General features: G+C 49.4%; 1 protein-coding gene across 5 annotated transcripts in view; it reads left to right on the top strand.

The window, feature by feature from the left end:
* The window catches only part of NKTR (natural killer cell triggering receptor), a 492,868-nt gene that overhangs the window by 364,849 nt on the left and 106,952 nt on the right, over window positions 1-21,067 (top strand). For all 5 annotated transcript variants that reach the window (XM_086941096.1, XM_086941095.1, XM_086941094.1 and 2 more), the window contains one exon: window positions 264-359. In XM_086941096.1, coding sequence (XP_086797222.1) covers window positions 264-359 — 96 coding nt within the window. The remainder of the gene's footprint in view (window positions 1-263; window positions 360-21,067) is intronic.

The following is a 21,067-nucleotide window of genomic DNA, read 5'->3' as shown; positions in this document are numbered from 1 at the left end:
GTCCTAGCGGCCGGCCCCTGTGGTTGTAGGCCCATACTTGTAATGATATTTTTTGCAGAATAAAGTTTAAAAAAAAAAAAAATAGATATACAAAGTAAACCTATCATACTTTTTTTGGTGGTGGTTTTCAAGAATTGTACTCAAATTATGTCACCATACATAGTTTGTCAGGTTTTTGTTTAAATTGGCTTGTATAGTAGAATAGGGAGATAATGTTCTGGCACTGATATATACTTACATTTAACACTGAATTTCAATTGTAGGTCAAGAAGTTATTCTAGAAGTCACAGCAAAAGACGGGGCAGTAGACATCGAGCAAGAGGTCGTAGTTACTCCTCAGACCGGTATAGAAGTCGTAGGTGAGCTCTTCTGATTTATCTATTGATCACAAATTTTGCCCAGTTCAGATACAAAAATATTCACTTACTCAGCCACATTTTACATTCTTCATTACTGATGGCTGAACACTTTTCTTACCTTTTCAGTTTCAATTGTATGAAATTGTTTAAAAATGCAAAAAGTCATTTATTTAAAAAAGAATCCACTTTATCTAATAGTACTCTCATGCCTTTTAAACTTTCTGCAGAATCAACTCATTAATCTATTTCAGCTTTATCATAACCATGACTGCATCTCTGTACTTCATGAGCGCAAAATATTTGTTTTCACCAAATTTTTGAAGAAAATATATGTATATATTCCCTTAGTGAGAATTCTGGTACTTGTAGTACTGTGTTTTAACCACGAAGCAATGGCTGACTTTGTATCCTAGTTAAATACATAGGCAGTACTTACTTGATATAATTATTATACAAGCATTTCTTCAGATAGGAGTTTTAGTCAAGTTACCAGTTCTTTGATTAGGCAGATATGTAATGCATTTTGGTGTTGCTAATAACTTTCGCAGTGTTTGACCAATCTTGATGAAAAGTGCTACTGTTTGTTTCAGGGGATCCGTCAAAAGTGTGTGGGGGGGGGGGGGGGGCGAGAGAGGGGACGGAGGGAAAAAAAGGGGTCCCAAAACGTTTTTGCCATTGATTTTCTAAGGAGGTATTTTAGACACAGCTACAGCCTTATCCGCTGAACGAATTTACTCCAAATTTGCAAGAAAGTTAGATCTAGATCCAGAAAGAGTGTTTTTTATTTGGTCGAAGTCTACCAGACGCTAAAGACATCTTGGTGACATTCAACGTTTACTTTTTTCTTCATCAAAGCGAGCAACTGTGTCTGTGGTGTCTTTCTAATAGCCATGCTGTAGAAGTGTGTGACTTTGTTCACAAGTTTAAAACATGAAAAGAGGCATATTACTTAACTGAAATTGGGTCTTTTTATCATAAGTGCACTGACAAAAAATGATGTGGTGCTCAAATCTAGAATTTCAAAATAATGTGCTTCATTTTTACTTTCCTAAGTGTGTACAGTTCATATTTTACATGTGTGAACAGTTTGTGTTACAAACAAATGACATCCTACAGTCTTTCCTTTCACTCTTCCTGTATGCCACGAAGATTACCACATAATTAACGTTACTTGTCTTTTCTGACTGCAAAGTGAGAGCAGTTTGTAGACACCAGACCCATGTTTTAAAAAAAAAAAAAGAAAACATAAGCAGCATTTAGGTGAAGACATAGCCTGATATTTGTCCTCTGTCTTTGAAGTACAGCCAATGTGCAAGATAAATACATGATTTAAAGGCTTCTTTATTTATTGTTTGGATTTTTGTGACCCACCAATAATCAGCTGGTGGCCCACAGTTCGGGAAACACTGTTCTAATTGTTTCTAAAAAGTACAAGTTCTCCAGAGTTGGTATTTGTTTCTGCTTTTAGAAAAAAATGTTTGTCCTTATCCACTTCTGGTGCTCACCCCTCCCCAAGGAAAGTAATAAAATGTGTGCAGTTTGAGAAAGCCTGTGGATTCCTAATCCTCATCCTAATGACTGTGAGTTCAGCCCCTCTACAGGGTCTCTGTCAACTGGTTTTGGGGTTTGTGGATCAACGTACATCACTGCTTCCAGAAGGCAATTATTTCGAGTAACACTCAATGAAAGTGAAGGATGTGGCTGACACACCTCAGCATAGATATTTCCATTGTCGCCTGGTGTGCCAGCTGGCTTCATCGAGCTAGTGTTGAGCCTAATATCCAACAAACATTTATGGACTTGGCTTTTAGACATTCTTTATTGTTTGGCATGAATGGCAACGACTAGGTAAAAAGGCAAAGGCCAAATGGATATCCTAAAATGTAATCTACTTATGGGCAGAAGAGTATGGTGATGACTTAATTCTAGCCCAGTTCCGTGGGGTGATGGTTTACTCGAAGTGGTGTCAGCATCTACACATGGAGAAGCATCAGCCATAGGGGAGGTAAAAGGAATATATCCACTTTAGGCAGTGCTTGAAAAACACAACCCAGAATTACTCCATGCCTATGTATTTTAACTCCCTCTAAAGTCCTTACTTGAAAGCACTGCAGACGGGGTAAATTTCATTTACCATCAGAGAATCATAAAGAACAAATTGGTTTGCAATATAATAGAGGACAGATTGACTTTTATAGAAACAAATTCTCGTCACTGCATTCCCCTAAGAAAATCCACAATCTTCTGCACTTGACCTTCTAAATAGAGATGTTCGTTCCCTTCTAGGAAAAAAAAGATGTAATAAAGTTCCAAACAATCAAAAGAGCAAAGGCATTTACTCCTAAGATCCAAGGCATTTACTCTTAAGATCCAATAAATAAATGTTCAGAATGCTGGTCTGACCGAATTTACACACACTTAAAAGGTTTGAAAAGTGTGAGAGGCCTACAAGTTGTATAATGCATATTACTGTCATACATCAATGAAACTTTTTCCTCTCCGTATAAGATGACATTTCTTTAGCTTCGTATGGGCTGTTTTCTGTCACCCCCATGGGTGGACGTACCTGGGTCAAGACGATGCCGTCTATGTAATGTTTTGCAGGAGTCACTCACTCATCTGCTTTGCATTTGCCCTATTCTATTGTCAAACTGCAGAAGACTGCTTAAGCCCCTATGGATCAAGTTGGGATTACGGACATTACCTTTAGTCGTCAGTTTCTTATTGAACAATGAGCAGCCGCAAGTGATCACAAAACTGGTAACATTTCTAGGGTGCTCCGTAAAGCAACTCAGATCAATCTCAGAAGCCCAAAACGAAGAAGGGGCGGATCAGTGAATACCAGCATTCGTAAAAACAAACCGCTTTAATCTGATGGACCATAATGTAGCTCCTTTTTCTGAATCAAAGGCACATTTATTAAGTTGTTAGCTGTTTATTGAATAAGTATTTTAATTCATGTTTACCTGTGAGAAACACAAGGGGTTGAATTATGAATTGTCCACAAAAGAACTGAGAGTTGCAAAAATTGTGATAACAGCTTGTCCCAGGAGGGAAGGGACGTAGGATAGGAGTCTGACACAACGGGTACACCTGAGGGGGTAGCAGTCAAGAGAGAGGCAGACTCCTTAAATAGTGTTTTAAGCGAGGGTTTTATTTTATGTATGATCTCTTCCTGCGACTGGTGATCCGTTCTCGGGCAAAGGCAGCCCGGTTGAAGGTCGACTTCTTGTGTGGCTCCAGCTTGTTTCAGGGTTGGGTCTCGGCTTCCCTCCGGTTCCGGTGCATTGGGAAAGAAGGAGAAAGGCTATGTCAGGTCACAGTATGGGACCACGCTAGGTGATCAGGGTCGGGAGTGAGGTAGGTGCTCGTGAGAAGGAGGAAAAGCTATCAGGACTGTACAAGGGGCTATACAACTACTCGGGAGGTTGGATCCTACGTCCCACCCAGCCCCTCACTCTGCCCCGTACCTGTTGGAGCCATGCTCCTCCCGTGGGAGCGTGGCGGGGCGAAGCGTGGAAACGTTGGCCTCCTGGCTTCTGCAAAGCTGCTCCGGACTCTCCGACCTCGGTCTCTTCTCTTGCCTCAAGTTCTCCTTCCGTCTTCGTTCCTCTCTCGCTACTCCAGTCAACTCCTTTCGCCTCCAGGGAAACGCCGTTCGTCGCTTCCGGGTTCCGTCTCTCTTTTGACGTGCTGTCCACGCTGGTTGGGGGAGGAGTCTGATCATTGAGTACCCAGTTAAAGGGAACGTGTATCCTTGTCTCGGTCGGCCAGCATGATTCCTGTTCCATGACGTCCCAGTGGGAATCAGGTGGCTGTTGAGAGGTAATGGAGGAAGGTAAAAGAGGGGTGGCGGACCACCGGTCCGCTTCTGTGTTCACTTCCACCCCGCGACACTCTCCCCGTCACACAGCTATTACTCTAATTTCATTTGTAATTTTAGGCACTTTGACAGACATTATTGTCTAAATAAAGTATTTTCGTATTTGTTTGCTTATTACTGTCATAAAGAACTACAAGAGGTTCCGGAATTTCATAGTTAACATCCAAATTTTAAAGTAAAGAGTATTGCCTTTCTGCCTGAATTTAGCCCTTCTCTTTTTAGGTTTCGACTAGGCAGCGCATGCGCTGTCTAGACGAGAAATGCTGTATTCAGTATAGGGAGGCAATCTCCGCCCACTTTCCGGCAATATTTTTGATTGGCTGCAGTCTTGAATTCTGAAATGTGATTGGTGTTGAGATTGTTACTCCCGCCTCCTCATGGCAATGTCGTCATGTATTTCCTTCCGAGGCTATCGGCACTATTACTTAAAAAACAGATCTGAAAGAAACAGGTTAGTATTAGACTCCTTACCTTAGAATACCCCCAGGCGTCAGACTGGATCCAGAAATGTTTGCGTAGCAAAACCCATGCGCGTTGTTAGGCGTCGTCTCTGGTTCTGCGTCCGTCGTCGGCATCGTCTGTGCCGGATTGACGTAGTCGGAGTACTTAGACGCCGCCCATGCGCGCTGACGTCAGTTCTTCTTTTTTCCGCGCCAGCTAGCGCAGATCCGGAGAAGCTCTGCCCCTTAGTCACTTTTTGACTAAAATTTTTTTGATCATTTTTGATCCTCTTTCGACTCTTCAGGTGCCGGTAGGGATGCCCGGGTTCAAACCCTGCTCGAAGTGTAGTCGACTGATGTCGAATACCGACCCCCATCGCCAGTGTCTGCAGTGTCTAGGCCTCGACCACAACGACCGTTCCTGCTCCGACTGTCGAGCCCTGACGTCTAAGGCTAGGCGGGAGCGGTCCCGCAAGCGGCTCGAGCTCCGGCAGTCGGTCCCACGGGAGGTCGAGGGACCAGTCGTGGGGTCGGAGCCCTTGCAGCTCCGGAAGTCTGCATCGGTCTTCTGGTTCCTCCTCAGGTAAGAGGCATGAGAGGTCGGAGTGGCGTCTTCGCTCCTCCGAACACCCCCGATGCTCGCCCGACGCGGCCGGGGTTTTGGGTGGCACCACCCACGCGGCTCCGCCGAAGTCGCAAGCGCCGCATCCTGCCCCATGAGCACGATGCGACGCGGGAGGAGATCGAGCAGTACCTCATGGCCATGAGGTCGCTCTCTTCTCTGCCGGGCCCCACGGCGCCTACGGGCCCAGTGGGCCCGGCTCCGGGGCCTAGCGGATCGGGTGCTCCGGCTCCGACGCCGTCGGCGGCTTCGGCCTCGGCGCCGCAGGCCCCGACCAGATCCGGGTCGACACCGGTCGACCTTACGACCTCGCCGGCCCCAGTCCTTCTGTCGCTCCTGTTCAGCCGTCGACACGGCCCCGTTGGTAGCCGTATGAGACGGCGGTAGGTACATTCCACTTTAATAAACGGGCCCTGATTGTTGATCCTGGCTACCAGGAATTGGGTGACGACTAGGACTGGGAGGGGTCTGAGGACCCTCTGACACGGGAGTGTCAGGACCAAGCGGACTGGACAGTGGAGCTTGGGGAAGCCAATGGCCTGGACCTCTCTCCAGACACTGGTTTTGTCTCCCCTCCTACCGTGGCTACGGAGGAGGGGGCTGCGTACAGTGTAGTGTTGATGCGGGCGTCTAAGGCCTTGAACCTTACGCTCCCCTCAGCGGCCGTGAGGACTAATCTCCTCACTGAGGTCCTCAAACCGCAGGCAAGCTCGGTCGAGCCTCTGCTGCCGTTCAATGAGGCCTTATGTGACGTTCTGCTGGGCACTTGGTCCAAGCCTGCCTCAGGACAGCCTGTGGACAGGAACGTGGCCAGACGCTACCGCCCAGCTCCGGGTGACCCTTGCTTCCTGTCGACCCACCCCGCCCCCAAGAGCCTGGTTATCCAGGCCTCTAACTCCCAGACCGCATTCCCGTCAGCTCCTCCCGACAGGGAATCCAAGAGGTTTGAGCAGTTTGGTAAGAAAGTGTTCTCGTCCCTGAGTTTGGGACTGCGGTCAGTCAATACCGCATGCCTCTTGGGCCGCTACACCCACACCCTGTGGGACACGGTTACGGACATGCTGCCACAATGCCCTGAGGAGGTCGGGGCTAAACTCGCCCAAGCCCTAGTGGAGGGTCGAGATGCGGCACAGTACTCTATCCGGTGCGGACTGGATACCACCGATACACTGGGCAGAGCGATGGCTACGACAGTGGCGGTTCGACGCCACGCCTGGTTGATGTGCGGCAATTTTTCGGCTGATGTCCAGTTTACTCTTCTGGACATGCTGTTCGATGGCCGTCGCCTGTTTGGCGACCAGGCAGACCACGCGCTTGAGTGCTTTAAAGACTCCAGGTCTACGGCCAAGTCCTTGGGCCTCTCGGCCCCGCGCCAGCAGTCGGGTGTCTTTCGCTCCTTTCGCGGCCAAGGAAGGGGCGCCCCCACACGTGCCGCCAGCCACACGCCGCCTCAACAGAATCTTCAGCGCGGTGGCGGCCGTGGAAACCGCCGGGGAGGCGGTCGGGGACAACAGCGAGGCCAGTTCCCACCCGCTCCCGCAGCATCTGCCTCAAAAACCTTCCCAGTTTTCAGGCCCATGTGACGCCCGTGGGGGGCAGTGTTCGCCATCACCTCTCCCACTGGCGCACCGTCACATCGGACAGGTGGGTGCTGCAAATCGTCCGGAGGGGCTACTCCCTCCCCTTCGAGACGACCCCTACAGCCATGCCACTGCAGTACCACTGCGTGTCGGCGGACCACTTGCGACTTCTACAGGAGGAAGTTACGGCCCTCTTGGCCAAGGGGGCCATCGAGCGCGTTCCTGGGTCAGAAGTAGGGTGTGGTTGTTACTCCCACTACTTTCTGGTTCCCAAGAAGGGCAAAGGGGGCCTACGCCCTATCTTGGACCTACGGAACGTCAACGGCTTCCTCCGGAAGGAGAAGTTCAAGATGTTGACTTTGGCTCAGGTCTTGGCTGCCCCAGGCCCGCAAGACTGGATGGTGGCGTTGGACTTGCAGGACGCTTACTTTCACATCCCCGTCCTGCCGGCCCACCGGCGTTACCTGCGGTTCTCCAGTATTACATCTTTCATAGATTCACATGCTTGTATCTTCCCCGTCGTCATGGTGGGAGTCTCACGGTAACAGAATGACCAAAGCAGTATCATAGAGAAGAAAACTGCATAGAAAAGCCCATAGGGACTGTAGCATTTGGTAACCAGACCATCTCATTATTTGGTCCAAAAGTCAGCCAATCAGCATTGCTGCCCTGCCCTCACACTCCCCAGCAGAAGCTTCCTGCCTCAGATTTCCAACCGCCTTCGTGTGAGAAAGGAGTCTCCCTGAGCTCTGCTCAGTTTACTGTTCCTGAGTGAACTATTGACCTTTTACTTCTAATATCTTGTCTACTGGATTAAGGTACTGTGTGAACCTATTTTTTCTTCATTGTGGCTGAAAGCTCTAAAAAGAGGCTGTTCAGGCCTTGCAGATCCTGTGGGAAGGCCAGGCTTTACTCTGAAGACCCACACAAGGACTGCCTATACTGTCTTCATCCTAAGCATGTTGCTAAGGATTGTAAATACTGTAGAACCTTTTCTGTCAAAACCCTTAGAGACAGAGAAGCTTGCTTGCTGTTAGAGACAGAGAGGCTCGCTTGCTGTTATGGCTTCAGAAGAAGAAGGCCACATCATACTCAGATTCTGGGGAGGAATCTTCTAAAATGACACCTAAGAAGAGAAAGGCCTCTACTTCTGAGGAGAAAGTGGAGCCTAAAAAGAGTAAATCTAAAGAGAAGGCAGCGTCCTCCCTCCCTATTACTCCTCTGCAGAAGCTGTCCGGTCTGAAAGGGACAGGGTCTGCTCCGTCGACCAGTTCCCTAGCTTCTACTTCAAAATCTGTGGAAAAGTCTTCAGCTCCGTCGACGACTTCACCGTCGAAGAAGACTTCTTCGACGACGACGGCTTCGTCGACGATAGGATCTAAAGCAGCGTCGACGTCGACAATGTCGACGACAACAACGTCGACGAGTAAGATTATCTCGTCGACGAAGAGACCGTCGACGACGAGGATGTCGACGGGGGCCCCGTCGACGGTGGTCCCGTCGACGACGGATTTGTTGCCGATGGCTCCGTCGACGGTGACAGCGTTGTCGACGGCACCGTCGACGAAAGTCATTCTGTCAACGGCAAAGGCTTTCAAATCGCCACAGTCAAAGACTATGATTTCTATCCGGTCTTTTCAGTCGTCCAGAGGTTCGGCGACTATCAGCAAATCTGCGGAATTCACGTCATGGACGCAGATTTCACCTCTACCCCCATCTTCTCTGTTGGAACAAGACTCAGATGGAGAGGAGTCCTCAGGTGCTGCCTACAGCCCTTCGCAGCTCAAAATAAAGAGCCAGGACACAGACGAAGAGGAGGTATTCTCCTTCAAGGACAGAACTCAATCTTCTAGATACGAGTCTTTCCAAGAAACATGTGATTATAATGAGGAGGAAGAGCAACAAGAGGAATCACGAGAGGAAGAGCGGCAGGAGACAGTTTCCATACCTTTGTCACTTGTATCTGACCCCAGGTTCATGATAAACGACTACTACCGTCGTTTTCCGGAGGCAAACGCCCCTCAATCATCTACGCCGATGGCTTCCTCACAGCCTCCAAAGACACAATCTACCTCTCAAGAGCAAGGGGAGAGATCACCGCCAGTGATAACAATAAGGGATGACCTAACGGAATCCGACGAGGATGAACAGCCTGAAGAAGGGGAACTTGTACATGATGCTTCGGGGCAGGAATGGAATGAATACATCTTGCCATCGGCCCCATCACCTACCCCGCTGCCATCCACCTCTCCTCCTCAGGACATCGGAGGGTTCCATGACATCATGGAGAAGGCGGCTAAGAGATTTAACCTGGATATGGAAGTTAAAGAAACTGAATGTTTCTTGTATGATTTCAAAGATGATGCCAGGAGATCAGCACGATCAATACCGATTATCCCTCACGTTTGGGAAGAGGGCCTAATAATTTTAAAGACACCGGCTTCCATAGCGGTTTCCTTTTCCAAGGATCGAAAAGAAGTATAGAGCGCCAGAGTCTGCTGCAGCTTGTCTAATAGGACATCCCAGACCGGAGTCAGTTGTGACGCGGGCGGCGCAAAGAAATTCAAAAAACCCGGTGGCTACTTCCTTAGTGCCACCAGACAAAGAAGGACGGAGAATGGATGGTGCCGGTAAGAGGTTTGCGGTCATGGCAGCCTCCACTATTAAAGCAGCCAATGCTATGGCCCTTATTAGCCGTTTCAACAGGCAAATGTGGTCAGATCTGGCACCCATACTGTCTGCGCTTCCGGAAGATAGGAAGGAGGAGGCGGCGGCTATCCTCAAAGATGGAGCAAAGTCTGCAGCTGAATCAATCTACATCGCCATGGACGTTTCATCTATGGCTTTCAGACAGATGGCTGGGGCAGTTTCGCTTCGCAGGCAAGGTTGGCTTAAAGCGACATAGTTTCGTCCGGAGGTGCAGGCGAAAATTGTGGATATGCCGTTTGATGGCGAAAATTTATTTGGGAAACATATAGACGAAGCTCTACAAGGCATCAAATCTGACATGGATACTGCTAGAGCGCTGGGGTCTCTTCAACAAGGACGGTTCCAGTCCTTTCGTAAGAGGGGTACAAGAGGTCAATTCAATCAGAGATCCTCATATCAGACCAACAGATATCAGCCTTATAACCAGCAGGGATATCGACAATACAATTCAAACACCCAGTACAAGCCCTACAACTCCTCTTACCAGCAGCAATCTAGGGGCAAATCCAACAACAGAGGGAAGAATCAACAGTCTAACAGACGTCAAGGATTTCACGCTGGCGCTCCCCACACTGCAGATCCCGGAAAACGAACACTATCTGTCTCAATACTTCAACAACTGGATGTCCATAACATCGGACAAATGGGTTTTGGACGTCATAAGCAGAGGTCATACCCTAGAATTTGTGGAAATGCCACCAGATCCCCCGGTGCTCAGGCTCAACCAACATCGTCAGGAATTGCAGAAGGAAGTCCACTCGCTTCTGCAAAAGGGAGCCATAGAAGAAGTGCCGCAACATCTCAGAGGGAAAGGCTTCTACTCGCATTTCTTCCTCATCAAAAAGAAACAAACCCTGAAATGGAGACAGGTATTTGATTTGAGGGATCTGAATCAATACATAAAAAAGATTCCCTTCAGAATGCTCTCATTACAAGAGATCCTCCAAATGTTAAAGGAGAAAGACTACATGGCGTCTTTGGATCTCATGGATGCGTACTTCCATATTCCAATTCATCGGAAGCACAGAAAATATCTAAGATTCATCGTGGAGAGTCGCCACTTTCAATTCAAAGTCCTTCCATTCGGCCTCAAATCGGCCCCGAGGGTGTTCACCAAATGCATGGCCCCGGTGGCGGCCCATTTAAGATTGCAAGGGCATTACGTTTATCCATATCTGGACGACTGGCTGGTGACAGGTCCATCATTCAGAGAAACAACAAGGTCTCTTCAGTGCTGCATTCGGCTTTTTCAGCGCTTGGGACTAAGGCCCAATTTGGAGAAATCCTCGCTGACTCCAGCCCAGGGCATCCACTTCTTAGGGGCATGGATATGCACCAAGGCAGTGAAATCTTATCCTTCTGAAGACCGAATGAGAAAGATAATAGGTCTGGCAACGACCCTTCAAACAAAAAGGTTCACTTCTGTGAGGCTGTACAAGTCCATGTTGGGGATGATATCTTCATGCATCCCACTGGTACCAAATTGCCGTCTTCGAATGAGGCCCTTTTAAGAACAACTGGTACGCAGTGGGTTCAGTCCAAAGGAACCTTCGAGGATCGCATTACCATCACGAACCGTATGAAGGTGGCCATGTCATGGTGGAAGGTGCAGAAGAACTTGAATCAGGGCTTGACCTTTGTTGACTCAGAATCACGATTACATGATGACGACGGACGCCTCGTTGCAAGGATGGGGTGCGCATCTACAAGAGCTGGACATTCAGGGCCTCTGGTCAGACTGGGAAGCACAGCTTCACATAAACATGTTAGAACTCAAAGCTGTGTTTCTGGGGCTTCAAGCCTTCCTACCCAGGATACGACACTCGTCGGTGCTTATTCAAACGGACAGCACCACGACTGTTTTATCTGCTAAAGCAGGGTGGAACAAGATCCAAGCAACTGTCGATGTTGGCACAAAGAATATGGAAGTGGCTGATAAACCACGGCATTTCAATTCAGGTGCAACATATACAGGGCATCCTCAACACACGGGCAGATGCCCTAAGTCGCACATCGAACGTGACGCACGAGTGGGAACTGCACGGCACTCAGCTTCACAGACTGTTCCAAAGGTGGGGCACTCCCTCATTAGACTTGTTCGCAACCAGAGACAATTCAAAGTGCGTCCAGTTTGCGTCCAGATATCCTCAGCAAGATTCCAGGGGAAACGCATTCCACTTGGACTGGACGGGAAGGTTTGCCTACGCGTTCCCTCCGTTTCCATTAATACCGCGAGTACTTAGCAAAATGAGGTTAGAACCGTGTCATGTCATACTGATAGCACCAGCCTGGCCGAGGCAGGCATGGTTTTCAGAACTGCTGCAAATGTCAAAGGGCAACAACCTCCAGTTTCCGACATTTCAGAACCTCATTTCCATGAAAGACGGTCAGATTCTGCATCCGGACCTACAATCGCTAAAATTGTCCGCATGGAACCTCATGAGCGGTGTGAGAAATGGGGGGTTACCCAAATCTCCAAGGGGGTAGCATGGCACCAAGCGGGCCGGCCAAACTTCGAGGACATGTGAAGCACTCACGCAGTATCCACAGATGACACACCAATCACACTACAAAAGAGTCACGACACCATCTTTGGTTGGAAAAAGAATACATTTAGTGATATCTCCAACCTGTAAGGTAAAAAGGAACAAAATAGTGGTAATCACAACAAGGTGCCAACTGGCGCCAGAGCCAAGTACATCAGGGGGAATTATTTACAAGGGACAAAAGGGTTGAGTCCATAGTCCATAGCTGAAATAAAGAAAATTGTGATTAAGTTATCAGTAGACCTGGGGCCAATCTGGCGGGGCCAACTCAGGCTCTCATCCTTAGGGGGTTGGCTGAAATTGTAAGTTGCAACATTAGCGTAAGTACACCTCATGCGTGACAACGCCAACCCAACCCCTGTAAGGGAAAAACATCGTATAATACCAGACAGGAACACCTGTAATGGATCAGCGCGGCTGGCTCCTTAACATGGGGCATACACATTTCATCAGGGTAAACGCAAACATCTCCTCGTGCAATTAACACTTCCCTAGAGGAGCAGTAGACCCATTCAGGTAATTGGCCAGGCAACATTCCAGCAGATGTAAGACGTGTGCTCAAATGTAACACTTTTTAGAGGTCAGATAACATTTCACTGGGATCAGGCAACCTTTCTTTATGCCAGGGTACTCATTTCCCTAATCAGGAAGAACATTTCCTTGGACATTAGATGAGGGCATAACATTCCTTTCCATGTAAAACAATTTCCTTAAATGCAACCACTTTCTCAAATGGAACACCTTTCAGTAGCCGCAGCATTAAAAGGGAATTACTCTTCCCTTGTCCAGGAGCAGACCCCTTTCAGCAGTCAGGCCACATTCCCCTAGTGCCTTTGCAGTCCCACTACAAATGTCCCCCACGGGATCAGTCCGGGCCACCGCCGGGGTATCTGGGGCCAACAGGGCCCAATCCCAGATTCCAACTGGGTGGGGGGGGCGCCGAGCACCGACCTTGTGCCGCGTTGCCCTCTTCACCGCCCCTACACAGTTTAATAGAGACCCCACCGACAGTGTGCCCCGGCCCGCCTCCTCCACAGCTTCTGTCCGCGGCCGCAGACCGGCGGGGTAGGCTCCCGCTCCGGTCTTCCTCTACTATCGGGGCTCCCCTCAGCTCACTGGGGGCCCTGCGACACCGCCGGCCGGCTTCTTCCGGCAGCCAATCCCTGCGCGGCCTTCCAGGGGCACAGCCGCGCAGGCCAATCAGTGCGCGGCGGGGGCGGGCCGATGACGCGGCCGGGCCTCCGTCATGTGATGGGGGAACCTGACGGCCTCAGGGCCTAGCGCGGCCCTCCCTGCACTTCGGCGGCCCTCTCCTGGTACCGAGGGTCGCCGCAACGATGCCCACAGCAGTGGGGGAAGATCTCCTCACAGCGCCGGGCCGCGGCGGTGATTACTGGCGGCGATAAGGGGTAGGCTCCCTTTTATTTCATTATTTATTTCACGGGCAGTGCTAACCGGCGTGAGGCGTCGATAAGGGGTAGGCTCCCGTGGCACTGTCTCCTCAGCAAAAGGCCATCACCACGTGGGGTAGGCACCCACAGCGCTCTATGCTGTTTTTTTCTGTGTTCAAAGGACCTGTACACAATCTGGTTGTTTCATGTTCGAAAGAACATAGGCTGCTCTGGGAAATTGGTTATATTTCCAGAATAAATAGATCGCACTGACACCGGTGCACTTTTTACGTTGACAACTGGACTGATTCACTGGTGCAAAATGTGATTTTTTTTTCATTGCCCAATTAGTGCAAATGACTCTTTTCACTTTGTCGCGGGTTGCAACTGTAAACATAAAGTTGCATCAAGATTAGTGAAGCTATGTGAACTGGAAAATAAATGCCCGTGCAGAATTCCCCTAGGCTAGATTGTTGTGTCAATAATATAGATACATCCTAGCTCGTGACAATGCACATAGCATGTCCCTCCCGAGAAACTGGATTAAATGTTTTCCAAAACTGTGTCTATGCGTTGTTTAATCAGTGGCAACATTTCTCCTTTCTGTGTGTGAAGGAAACAAGACAAAACCAGTAGGTGAAGGGTTGGCCCCTCCCTTCACTAGCTCACTGATGAATCGTTGCAGATTTCAGGCAGATGTCACAAGACTAATGTGGGCCACCCAGACTTCTGGGACCCTGTACGGTGCCCACTCCCGCTCCATATGGGCTGTAGGGCCCCCGTTACTCTCCAGGACTGCACATTTTCTAAAGCATGGTGACGTGATGCTCTGCCCTGTTGAACCTTGCGTCACCACCATGCTTCAAGAATTAAACATTCTGCAATCTGCACCGATGCTGGTGCGCGCCCGTTTACAGCCCCAGCCCCTGCAGCCCTGGATCTGGATGAGATTGTCGGCAGAGGGCAGACAGTGCTTTAGGGAAGCAGAGAGAAACAGCGCCCTGTACTGTAGACTGGGAAGACTTGTGGGAATGCGGGATTACCAATTACTTTGAATATGCCCACCTGCCCCCATTTTTGTCTCAACACGATTGTTTTGGCCAGGAGCTGGTGTCAACTGATGTGTTGACAATCAAAAGTCGCAAGACGTACCTCTTGTTTTTTTTCCACAAGTTTAGATAAATCGTGATGATGGAAATCATTGACAAATGTTGCTGTTTGCCAAGCAGGTTTTATTAATCTCTCACCTGTTATTTCTCAAGTTTTTCAGCCAGTAAATCCCTCCACATTTCTCAATGAAGCTACTTATTAAATAAAAATGAAAACATTTTCCAGTCTTCTCGACTGTTTGCAATATGTCCAGTCAAGACCGGTATAGTCAATCAAGGAACAGTTAATGTTTCTGACTTTTTCTTTTTAAACCTAATGCTTGCTGAATCTGGAGGCCTGCGATTGGGAACGCCTGGTTGTTTCAGCCTCAACAATAAAGTCACACTTACTCTCCCACTGCACAGTTTTAGATTAAATTCTAATGTCATGTATCTCATATTTACATAGTTGGAACTCAAATCAAGGCAACCCAAAAGCAATGGGATGTAATTTGTTGGTTGGTTGGTTGATATGCTTTATTTCGATACATAGAAATATCTTAAAAGCAGTACATACAATAAATATTTAAAAAAGGCATTCACCAAATGTACATAACAATACATCCAAAGAGATAAAAAGGACAATAAAACATTGGGATATGTACAGTTAAAAAAGAATTAAATTGATACAGAAAGCCTATTTGATCGGATCAACCAAGACCATTTTAAAAATGTTGAGACGCCACAAACTACAAGGGCGGAAGTGTCTGTTAATAGAATGCGTAGGGCCACTGAATATTGGCGGGTGCCAAATGATCTGCACACTGGTTTGAGCCAACGCTTTCTTGGGTTACAATAGTCTGGACATTCAAAAACGATGTGAGCAGCCGTCTCCACCCTCGTGGGACATAGGGCACAATAGGGGGAGTGCTGGGAGGTCGATTTCCATCTCGATATCAAATAGCCTACTGGTAGGGTACCCACCCTAAACCTAAAGTACAGAGCCCTATCAAATGTGATGGAAACCAAATCAAGATACGGTTCGTAAGCCACCACGTCTTTGATTCGTAGGAAAGCTGCGGTGGAATTGCAGTGTCGTGGGTTGCTAATGAGTTTGAAAGAGACCCAGTCCCAGTACAGTTTCTTCAGGGTGGCTTTGGGTGGGGCAGAGTGAGTGACCCATGCTTCGCCCAATCCCAGCTCCCCCAAAAGGCTTTTGACATCCCTCAACCACTTTACCCTGTGCCAACCCCCCATGGTCATCACCTCGGACAGGCCCTCAACGTATGAGGCAAGTTCGGGGACCCTCCACAAACGAGCCCACAACAACAGGGGCCGTAGTTGTGCCTGATCCGCGATCAATCTACATCCCAGGTCCAGTAGTACGGGAACTGTGGGTGTGCTCAAGGGGAGAGCCATTAGGTCTTTCAAAAATGTGCTCTCCACTTTGGCTAATACCTCCAGATTACAAGTGCCCCACAGCTCTGTCCCATATAGTGCAGCGGAGACCCCTTTAGCTTTATAAATATCAATAACAGGGGCCATACAATGTTTGGGGGAAGAGCAGTGTTCCCTAAGTAACGCACCGCCAACCCTTTTGTGGCTGAGAAGCATTTTATTAATATGCGGAGTCCAGCTCATGGAGTCACTAAGCCAGATTCCCAGGTAGTCGAACTCTGCTACCTTCTCCAATGGAGAGTCATTCAGGACCGGTAGACGCCCTAGTTTCCTGGGGGGGATTCCTGACCACATATTTGGTCTTATCAATATTGATCACCAGTCCCCTCAAGGAACAGAACTCCTGGAAGCGGTCGAGAAGCTTTTGCAGACCTTGGGGGGGTCTTCGAAATGAGGAGAGTATCATCCGCAAAAAGCAGAGTAGGGATCCGGATGCCCGCCAGGGAGGGTGCATCGGACGGTTCTTTTTGTAAGTACTCCACCACCCCATTCACATACAAGGAGAATAGGGTGGGGGCTAGCACACATCCCTGGCGGACACCCCTACACAGCGGGATCCTATCAGTATCTCCCCCCCACCCCCCCCCCCCCCGTACCCCACCGCACCTGCGCATAGTTCACTGAGTGTAGTTTAATTAGGAGCGACAAAATGTAGGGGGGGCAACCCCATGTTCTGCAAGACCCTCCACAATTCCTCCCTAGGTACCAGGTCAAAGGCAGTCTTCAGGTCTATGAAGGCCAAGTAAAGACTGCCCTTGCCCAGTGCCACCACCTTCCTGTGCAGGAGCATTAATCTGAAGGCCTGTTCAATAGTTCCAGTTCCCGACCGGAAGCCCGCCTGGAGGTCTGACAGAATCTTATTTTCATCTACCCATTGGAGAAGCCTCCCCAGGATCGCCTTCCCTGCCACCTTCTGGGAGGAGTCAATAAGGCTTATGGGCCTATAGTTGGCAGGGCTGTCCCGATATCCCTTTTTGAATATCGGGACTACCTCCGTCCCTTTCCAAGAATCAGGTACAGGACCTCCCCCCAGAATTGCTTTCAATAGGGAAGCAACCAACTGGCCCCATTCTTTGGGGTAGGCTCGTAGCAGGTCGCCAGAAATCCCATCTGGTCCTGCAGCTTTTAGTGGGACCAGGGTCTTTATTACGGCTTCAACCTCCCTGGCAGTGAAGGCATCGGGGAGGCCAACCATTGCCTCGACCACCGGGGATAAAGAATCGCTGTTGGCCCCGCCAGGCAGGGAATAGAGGGCCTCAAAGTGGTTATACCAACTCTGAGCTGGAATGTTACAAGTGACCAACGTGGCAACCGGCCTATCCCTGTTCCTGACCAGACTCCAGAAACCCCTGGCGTCCCTTCCTATGCTGGCTGCCAAGAGGTCCTCCCAAAACTTCTCCTCCCACTCCTTTTTCGCTGCCCTCAATGTCCGATAATAATCCTTCCTTGCAAGCCTGATAGCTACTTGAGATTTAGATTTGACTGCTCCCACCAAGGCTTTTTTCATAGCCCTACATTTTTTTGTGTACCATCCCTGTTTGGTAGGCGGTCTCTCCCTGATGTGAGCTCCCAAACACCTACCAGGGAGAATAAATAAGTTACTTAATTCCCTGGTTAGGTTACAGAAGGTCAACGAGACCTCCTCAGACACTTGGGAAGACAAGTCTAGTTTATTCGAAGCTGCAAGCAGGAGAGACCCTACGGCTGCCACTTTCTCTGGGGATAAGGTAAATTTAGCCCACTTCAACCGTCGGCCACAGTTGGAAATAGTGACTGCCTGGGGGTTGGGGGCCATATGGGGGAGGGGTTTCTCCCTTCCCTTAAGCCACTGGGGAGAGAGGACAAGAGAGAGGAGGTTGTGATCACTCTCAATTGTCGACATGATCTCCATATCCCTTAGATCACCCCATAAACGTACATCGAGAAGAATTTAATCTATTCTAGATGTATGATTTGGCCTATTGAGGTGTGGGCCCCTTTCAAATCTGATTTGGACCTCCCATTGACTGCCCTCAAGTCAAATTCCATATTGAGGGAGTTAATCTGTAGAGCCACTTGAGTCCACCTCTTGATGGGGGGGCAAGGCCAGAACGGGGATCCCCCACCTTGAGTCCTCCTCATCTGTGCCTAATACATCATCCGTATCAAGGGGCTCGAATGTGCAATTGAGGTCACCCGCCACCAAGATTTGGAATTTAGGGGCGCGCTGCCTAAGCAGTCCTTCCAAGAGAGCAATGGTGGCCGATTGTGTGCCACCCTTCGTTCCTCTAGCGTAGATGTTGAAGATGTCCAAAAGCAGGACACCCCGAGAATCCTTTAAGGTGATGTTAAGGAGGTCGGGAGAGTTAGTAGGATGCTCCTCCACCTTACACTCTAAGGAAATCTCAACCCAGATAAGGAGACCACCCGAAGGGCGTCCCTTCCCTGCCACCGGGGGAACAGCTGGGACAAAGTGGGTTGAGTATCCCACCTTGTGACGAGGCTCCCTGCACCAGGTTTCCTGGAAGATACAGATGGAGTAACCTTCCACGAGGGTATTCCAATCCGGCAGGCCCAACTTCCTATCAATACCCATGACGTTCCAGCTGCAAATCCTACGGTCTGGATCCGCCACAGCTCTCTCGCCCGGAATACGGGACCATCTCCGCCCTCCAACTGATCCAGGGTTCCTATTCCGCTGCCCCTGCTTGATCTCCCATGGGACGCGTTATCTCCAAGTACAATAATAGGGGCCATCGGGCTGGCGACCGTGATGTTGCCAACTACTGATACTTTAAGGACTGTGCCAACTACACCCTTACTCTGTGCCCGGGTAGCCTTCCCATAATGGACATCGGTTCAATATCCTGGAGGGCTCCAGTCAAACCCAGGCCAGGTAGCACATGGGTGAAACTGGTACCCAACAGGATGATCAAGATAAGATGGACTATTACTCCAGCCCTTGCCCGGATATGGGCAAATGGAGATTGCAGCAGGCCTTGGGTAAAAGTGGGTCAAATCTACTACACCAATGCTGGGACCCCCATTTGTGACCCCGTGGTTACAAATAACTTGTGCTACTGTACTGTCTTTGAAATTAACTATCACACAGTCCCCTTCAAATTGCTTGTTGCCATAACCCACCCACCCTACTCTTCTTACTCCCAGGATCAGCCCATCAACACCCCTGGGAAGTGGTCTGTTGGTCTTTAACCAGTGTAAGGTTTTGTTTTTGAGTGCTTGGTGAGATTCGTAGTGTCCATCCTTCAAGATTGGTACATTTGTAAGGATGGCAACATACGGATGGCAATCAGGGGGCAGATTAACCGGGGGACACTTTGGGGCAGTTTTTGGCACAGAAACTTCAGGATGAGTGGCCCTGGATATACTGGTGGAGGTTGGAACTGGACATGCCCGATCAGGACCCTTGCCAGAACCCTTCCCTTCGATGTGCTCGTGATATTACCAGAGCCCTTCCCTCCCGGCGGCTTGGCCTTACGAGACTTCGTCGCCTGTACTTCAGGGGGTTTGGGGATAATCATAGGTGCATGGGCAATCAGGGTAGTGCTCACTGGGTATCCACAACTCATACTGCAGGAGCATTATCGGGTGCCTGCAGAATAACTGTATTTGCTGTGGATGTTGTGGGAATTGTCTGCGGGGAATCAGGGATCGCCCAGTTGCCAACTACCCCTCCCTGTCCATCCTCCCTCATCCTAGAATGCAATTTGATGAGGGTTTTCAACGAAAAAAAGTTATCCAGGGTTGCCTGTTCGAACCTGTCCACCCTTTCCCCTAACCCCTTTATTCTGTCAGCTATCGGGACAGTAGTGTTTTCATCATGTTTTCAATTTGTGCCAGTGTTATTGGATCATGGCTAGCAGCCAGTTGGCAATTAGGAGGGGGGGCTACACATGCTTCCTTAACTTTGGTACCGGGATGGGGGCCCCTGTTTTCACTAACGTTGTTATCCGTAACTAAACCCTCCCCCATTGTGTTTCCTGTACCCCTACTTCCAAGCTTCTTTGGTCTCTTATATAATTTGAAGAAGCTACCTTTACGCGGGCTAGCAATCCTATTCCTTTTGGCGCGAGAGGGGTTCTTGGTTTCCAACACCGGTAAGGCCAATGGGTGTGGAGAACCAGAACCATTTGGAGAGATTACCGGGCATGGTGAGGGGGCTGAGACATCCTGGGAACACAAGTCCAGTCCACTACCAACTACTGGAGCGGGAATGGGTTGCGCTACCAGGTTCTCCAGCCTATCAATACTGTCCCTCAGAGAAGCAATTCGTAGCTGATCAGATGTAGAGGGGGTGGGGTAGAGGGGAACCGAGCTGCATACTGTTGACTTAACCTGGGCTAATAAGCCCAGAGAAGAGCGCTTAAGCGGGAGCTGTTCTTGTGAAAGGCGGCGCTCTGTCATTACAATCTCTTTCTCAATAACTGCAGCTACCCGTGTGATGAACGAGTCCTTAGTTCCTATAATAGTACTAGGCCCCACCTCTCCCCCTCCCCTCAAGATTTTCCCCGAGCGTGTGGACATTGATAGTAACAGTGGGGGTATAGCGACACACTATACCTGATAAAGTCCAACCCTTACAGCCAGGAGTAGCAGATGACAGGGGGGTCTCCCAGCCCAGCCTTGGCCAGCCCCGGACTGCCACAGACTGCCCGGGCTTCGCTCGGCGTCCCGCGAGACGTTAGGCGATCTGTTGAAGTAGGGGGCGTTGCAGGCAGGGGGCGTGGCTACCAGGGGGGCGCAGCCGCGATGTTCCTAACTGTGCAGGGACTCCTGGGCAACAGAGTCCTGGGCGCGCACCACCCCTGAGGGTACTGCTGTGCTCCCCTTCTCCACAAAGTCCGCAGTCACAGTTTTTAAGTTTTGCCCTCTGACCTCAGCACGAAGCGGCACCCGCGAAGTGGGTGCGGCGAGATGTAGCGCTGACTCCAGAGACCCACACAGGAAGGCAAGCAGAAGGGTCAAAGGTCAGTATCCTTGCTCCGTTATAT

Source organism: Lissotriton vulgaris, chromosome 10 (genome assembly GCF_964263255.1).
Source record: "Lissotriton vulgaris chromosome 10, aLisVul1.2, whole genome shotgun sequence".
In the NCBI taxonomy this organism is placed as follows: domain Eukaryota; kingdom Metazoa; phylum Chordata; class Amphibia; order Caudata; family Salamandridae; genus Lissotriton; species Lissotriton vulgaris.
This window is presented reverse-complemented; position numbering and strand designations above follow the sequence as displayed.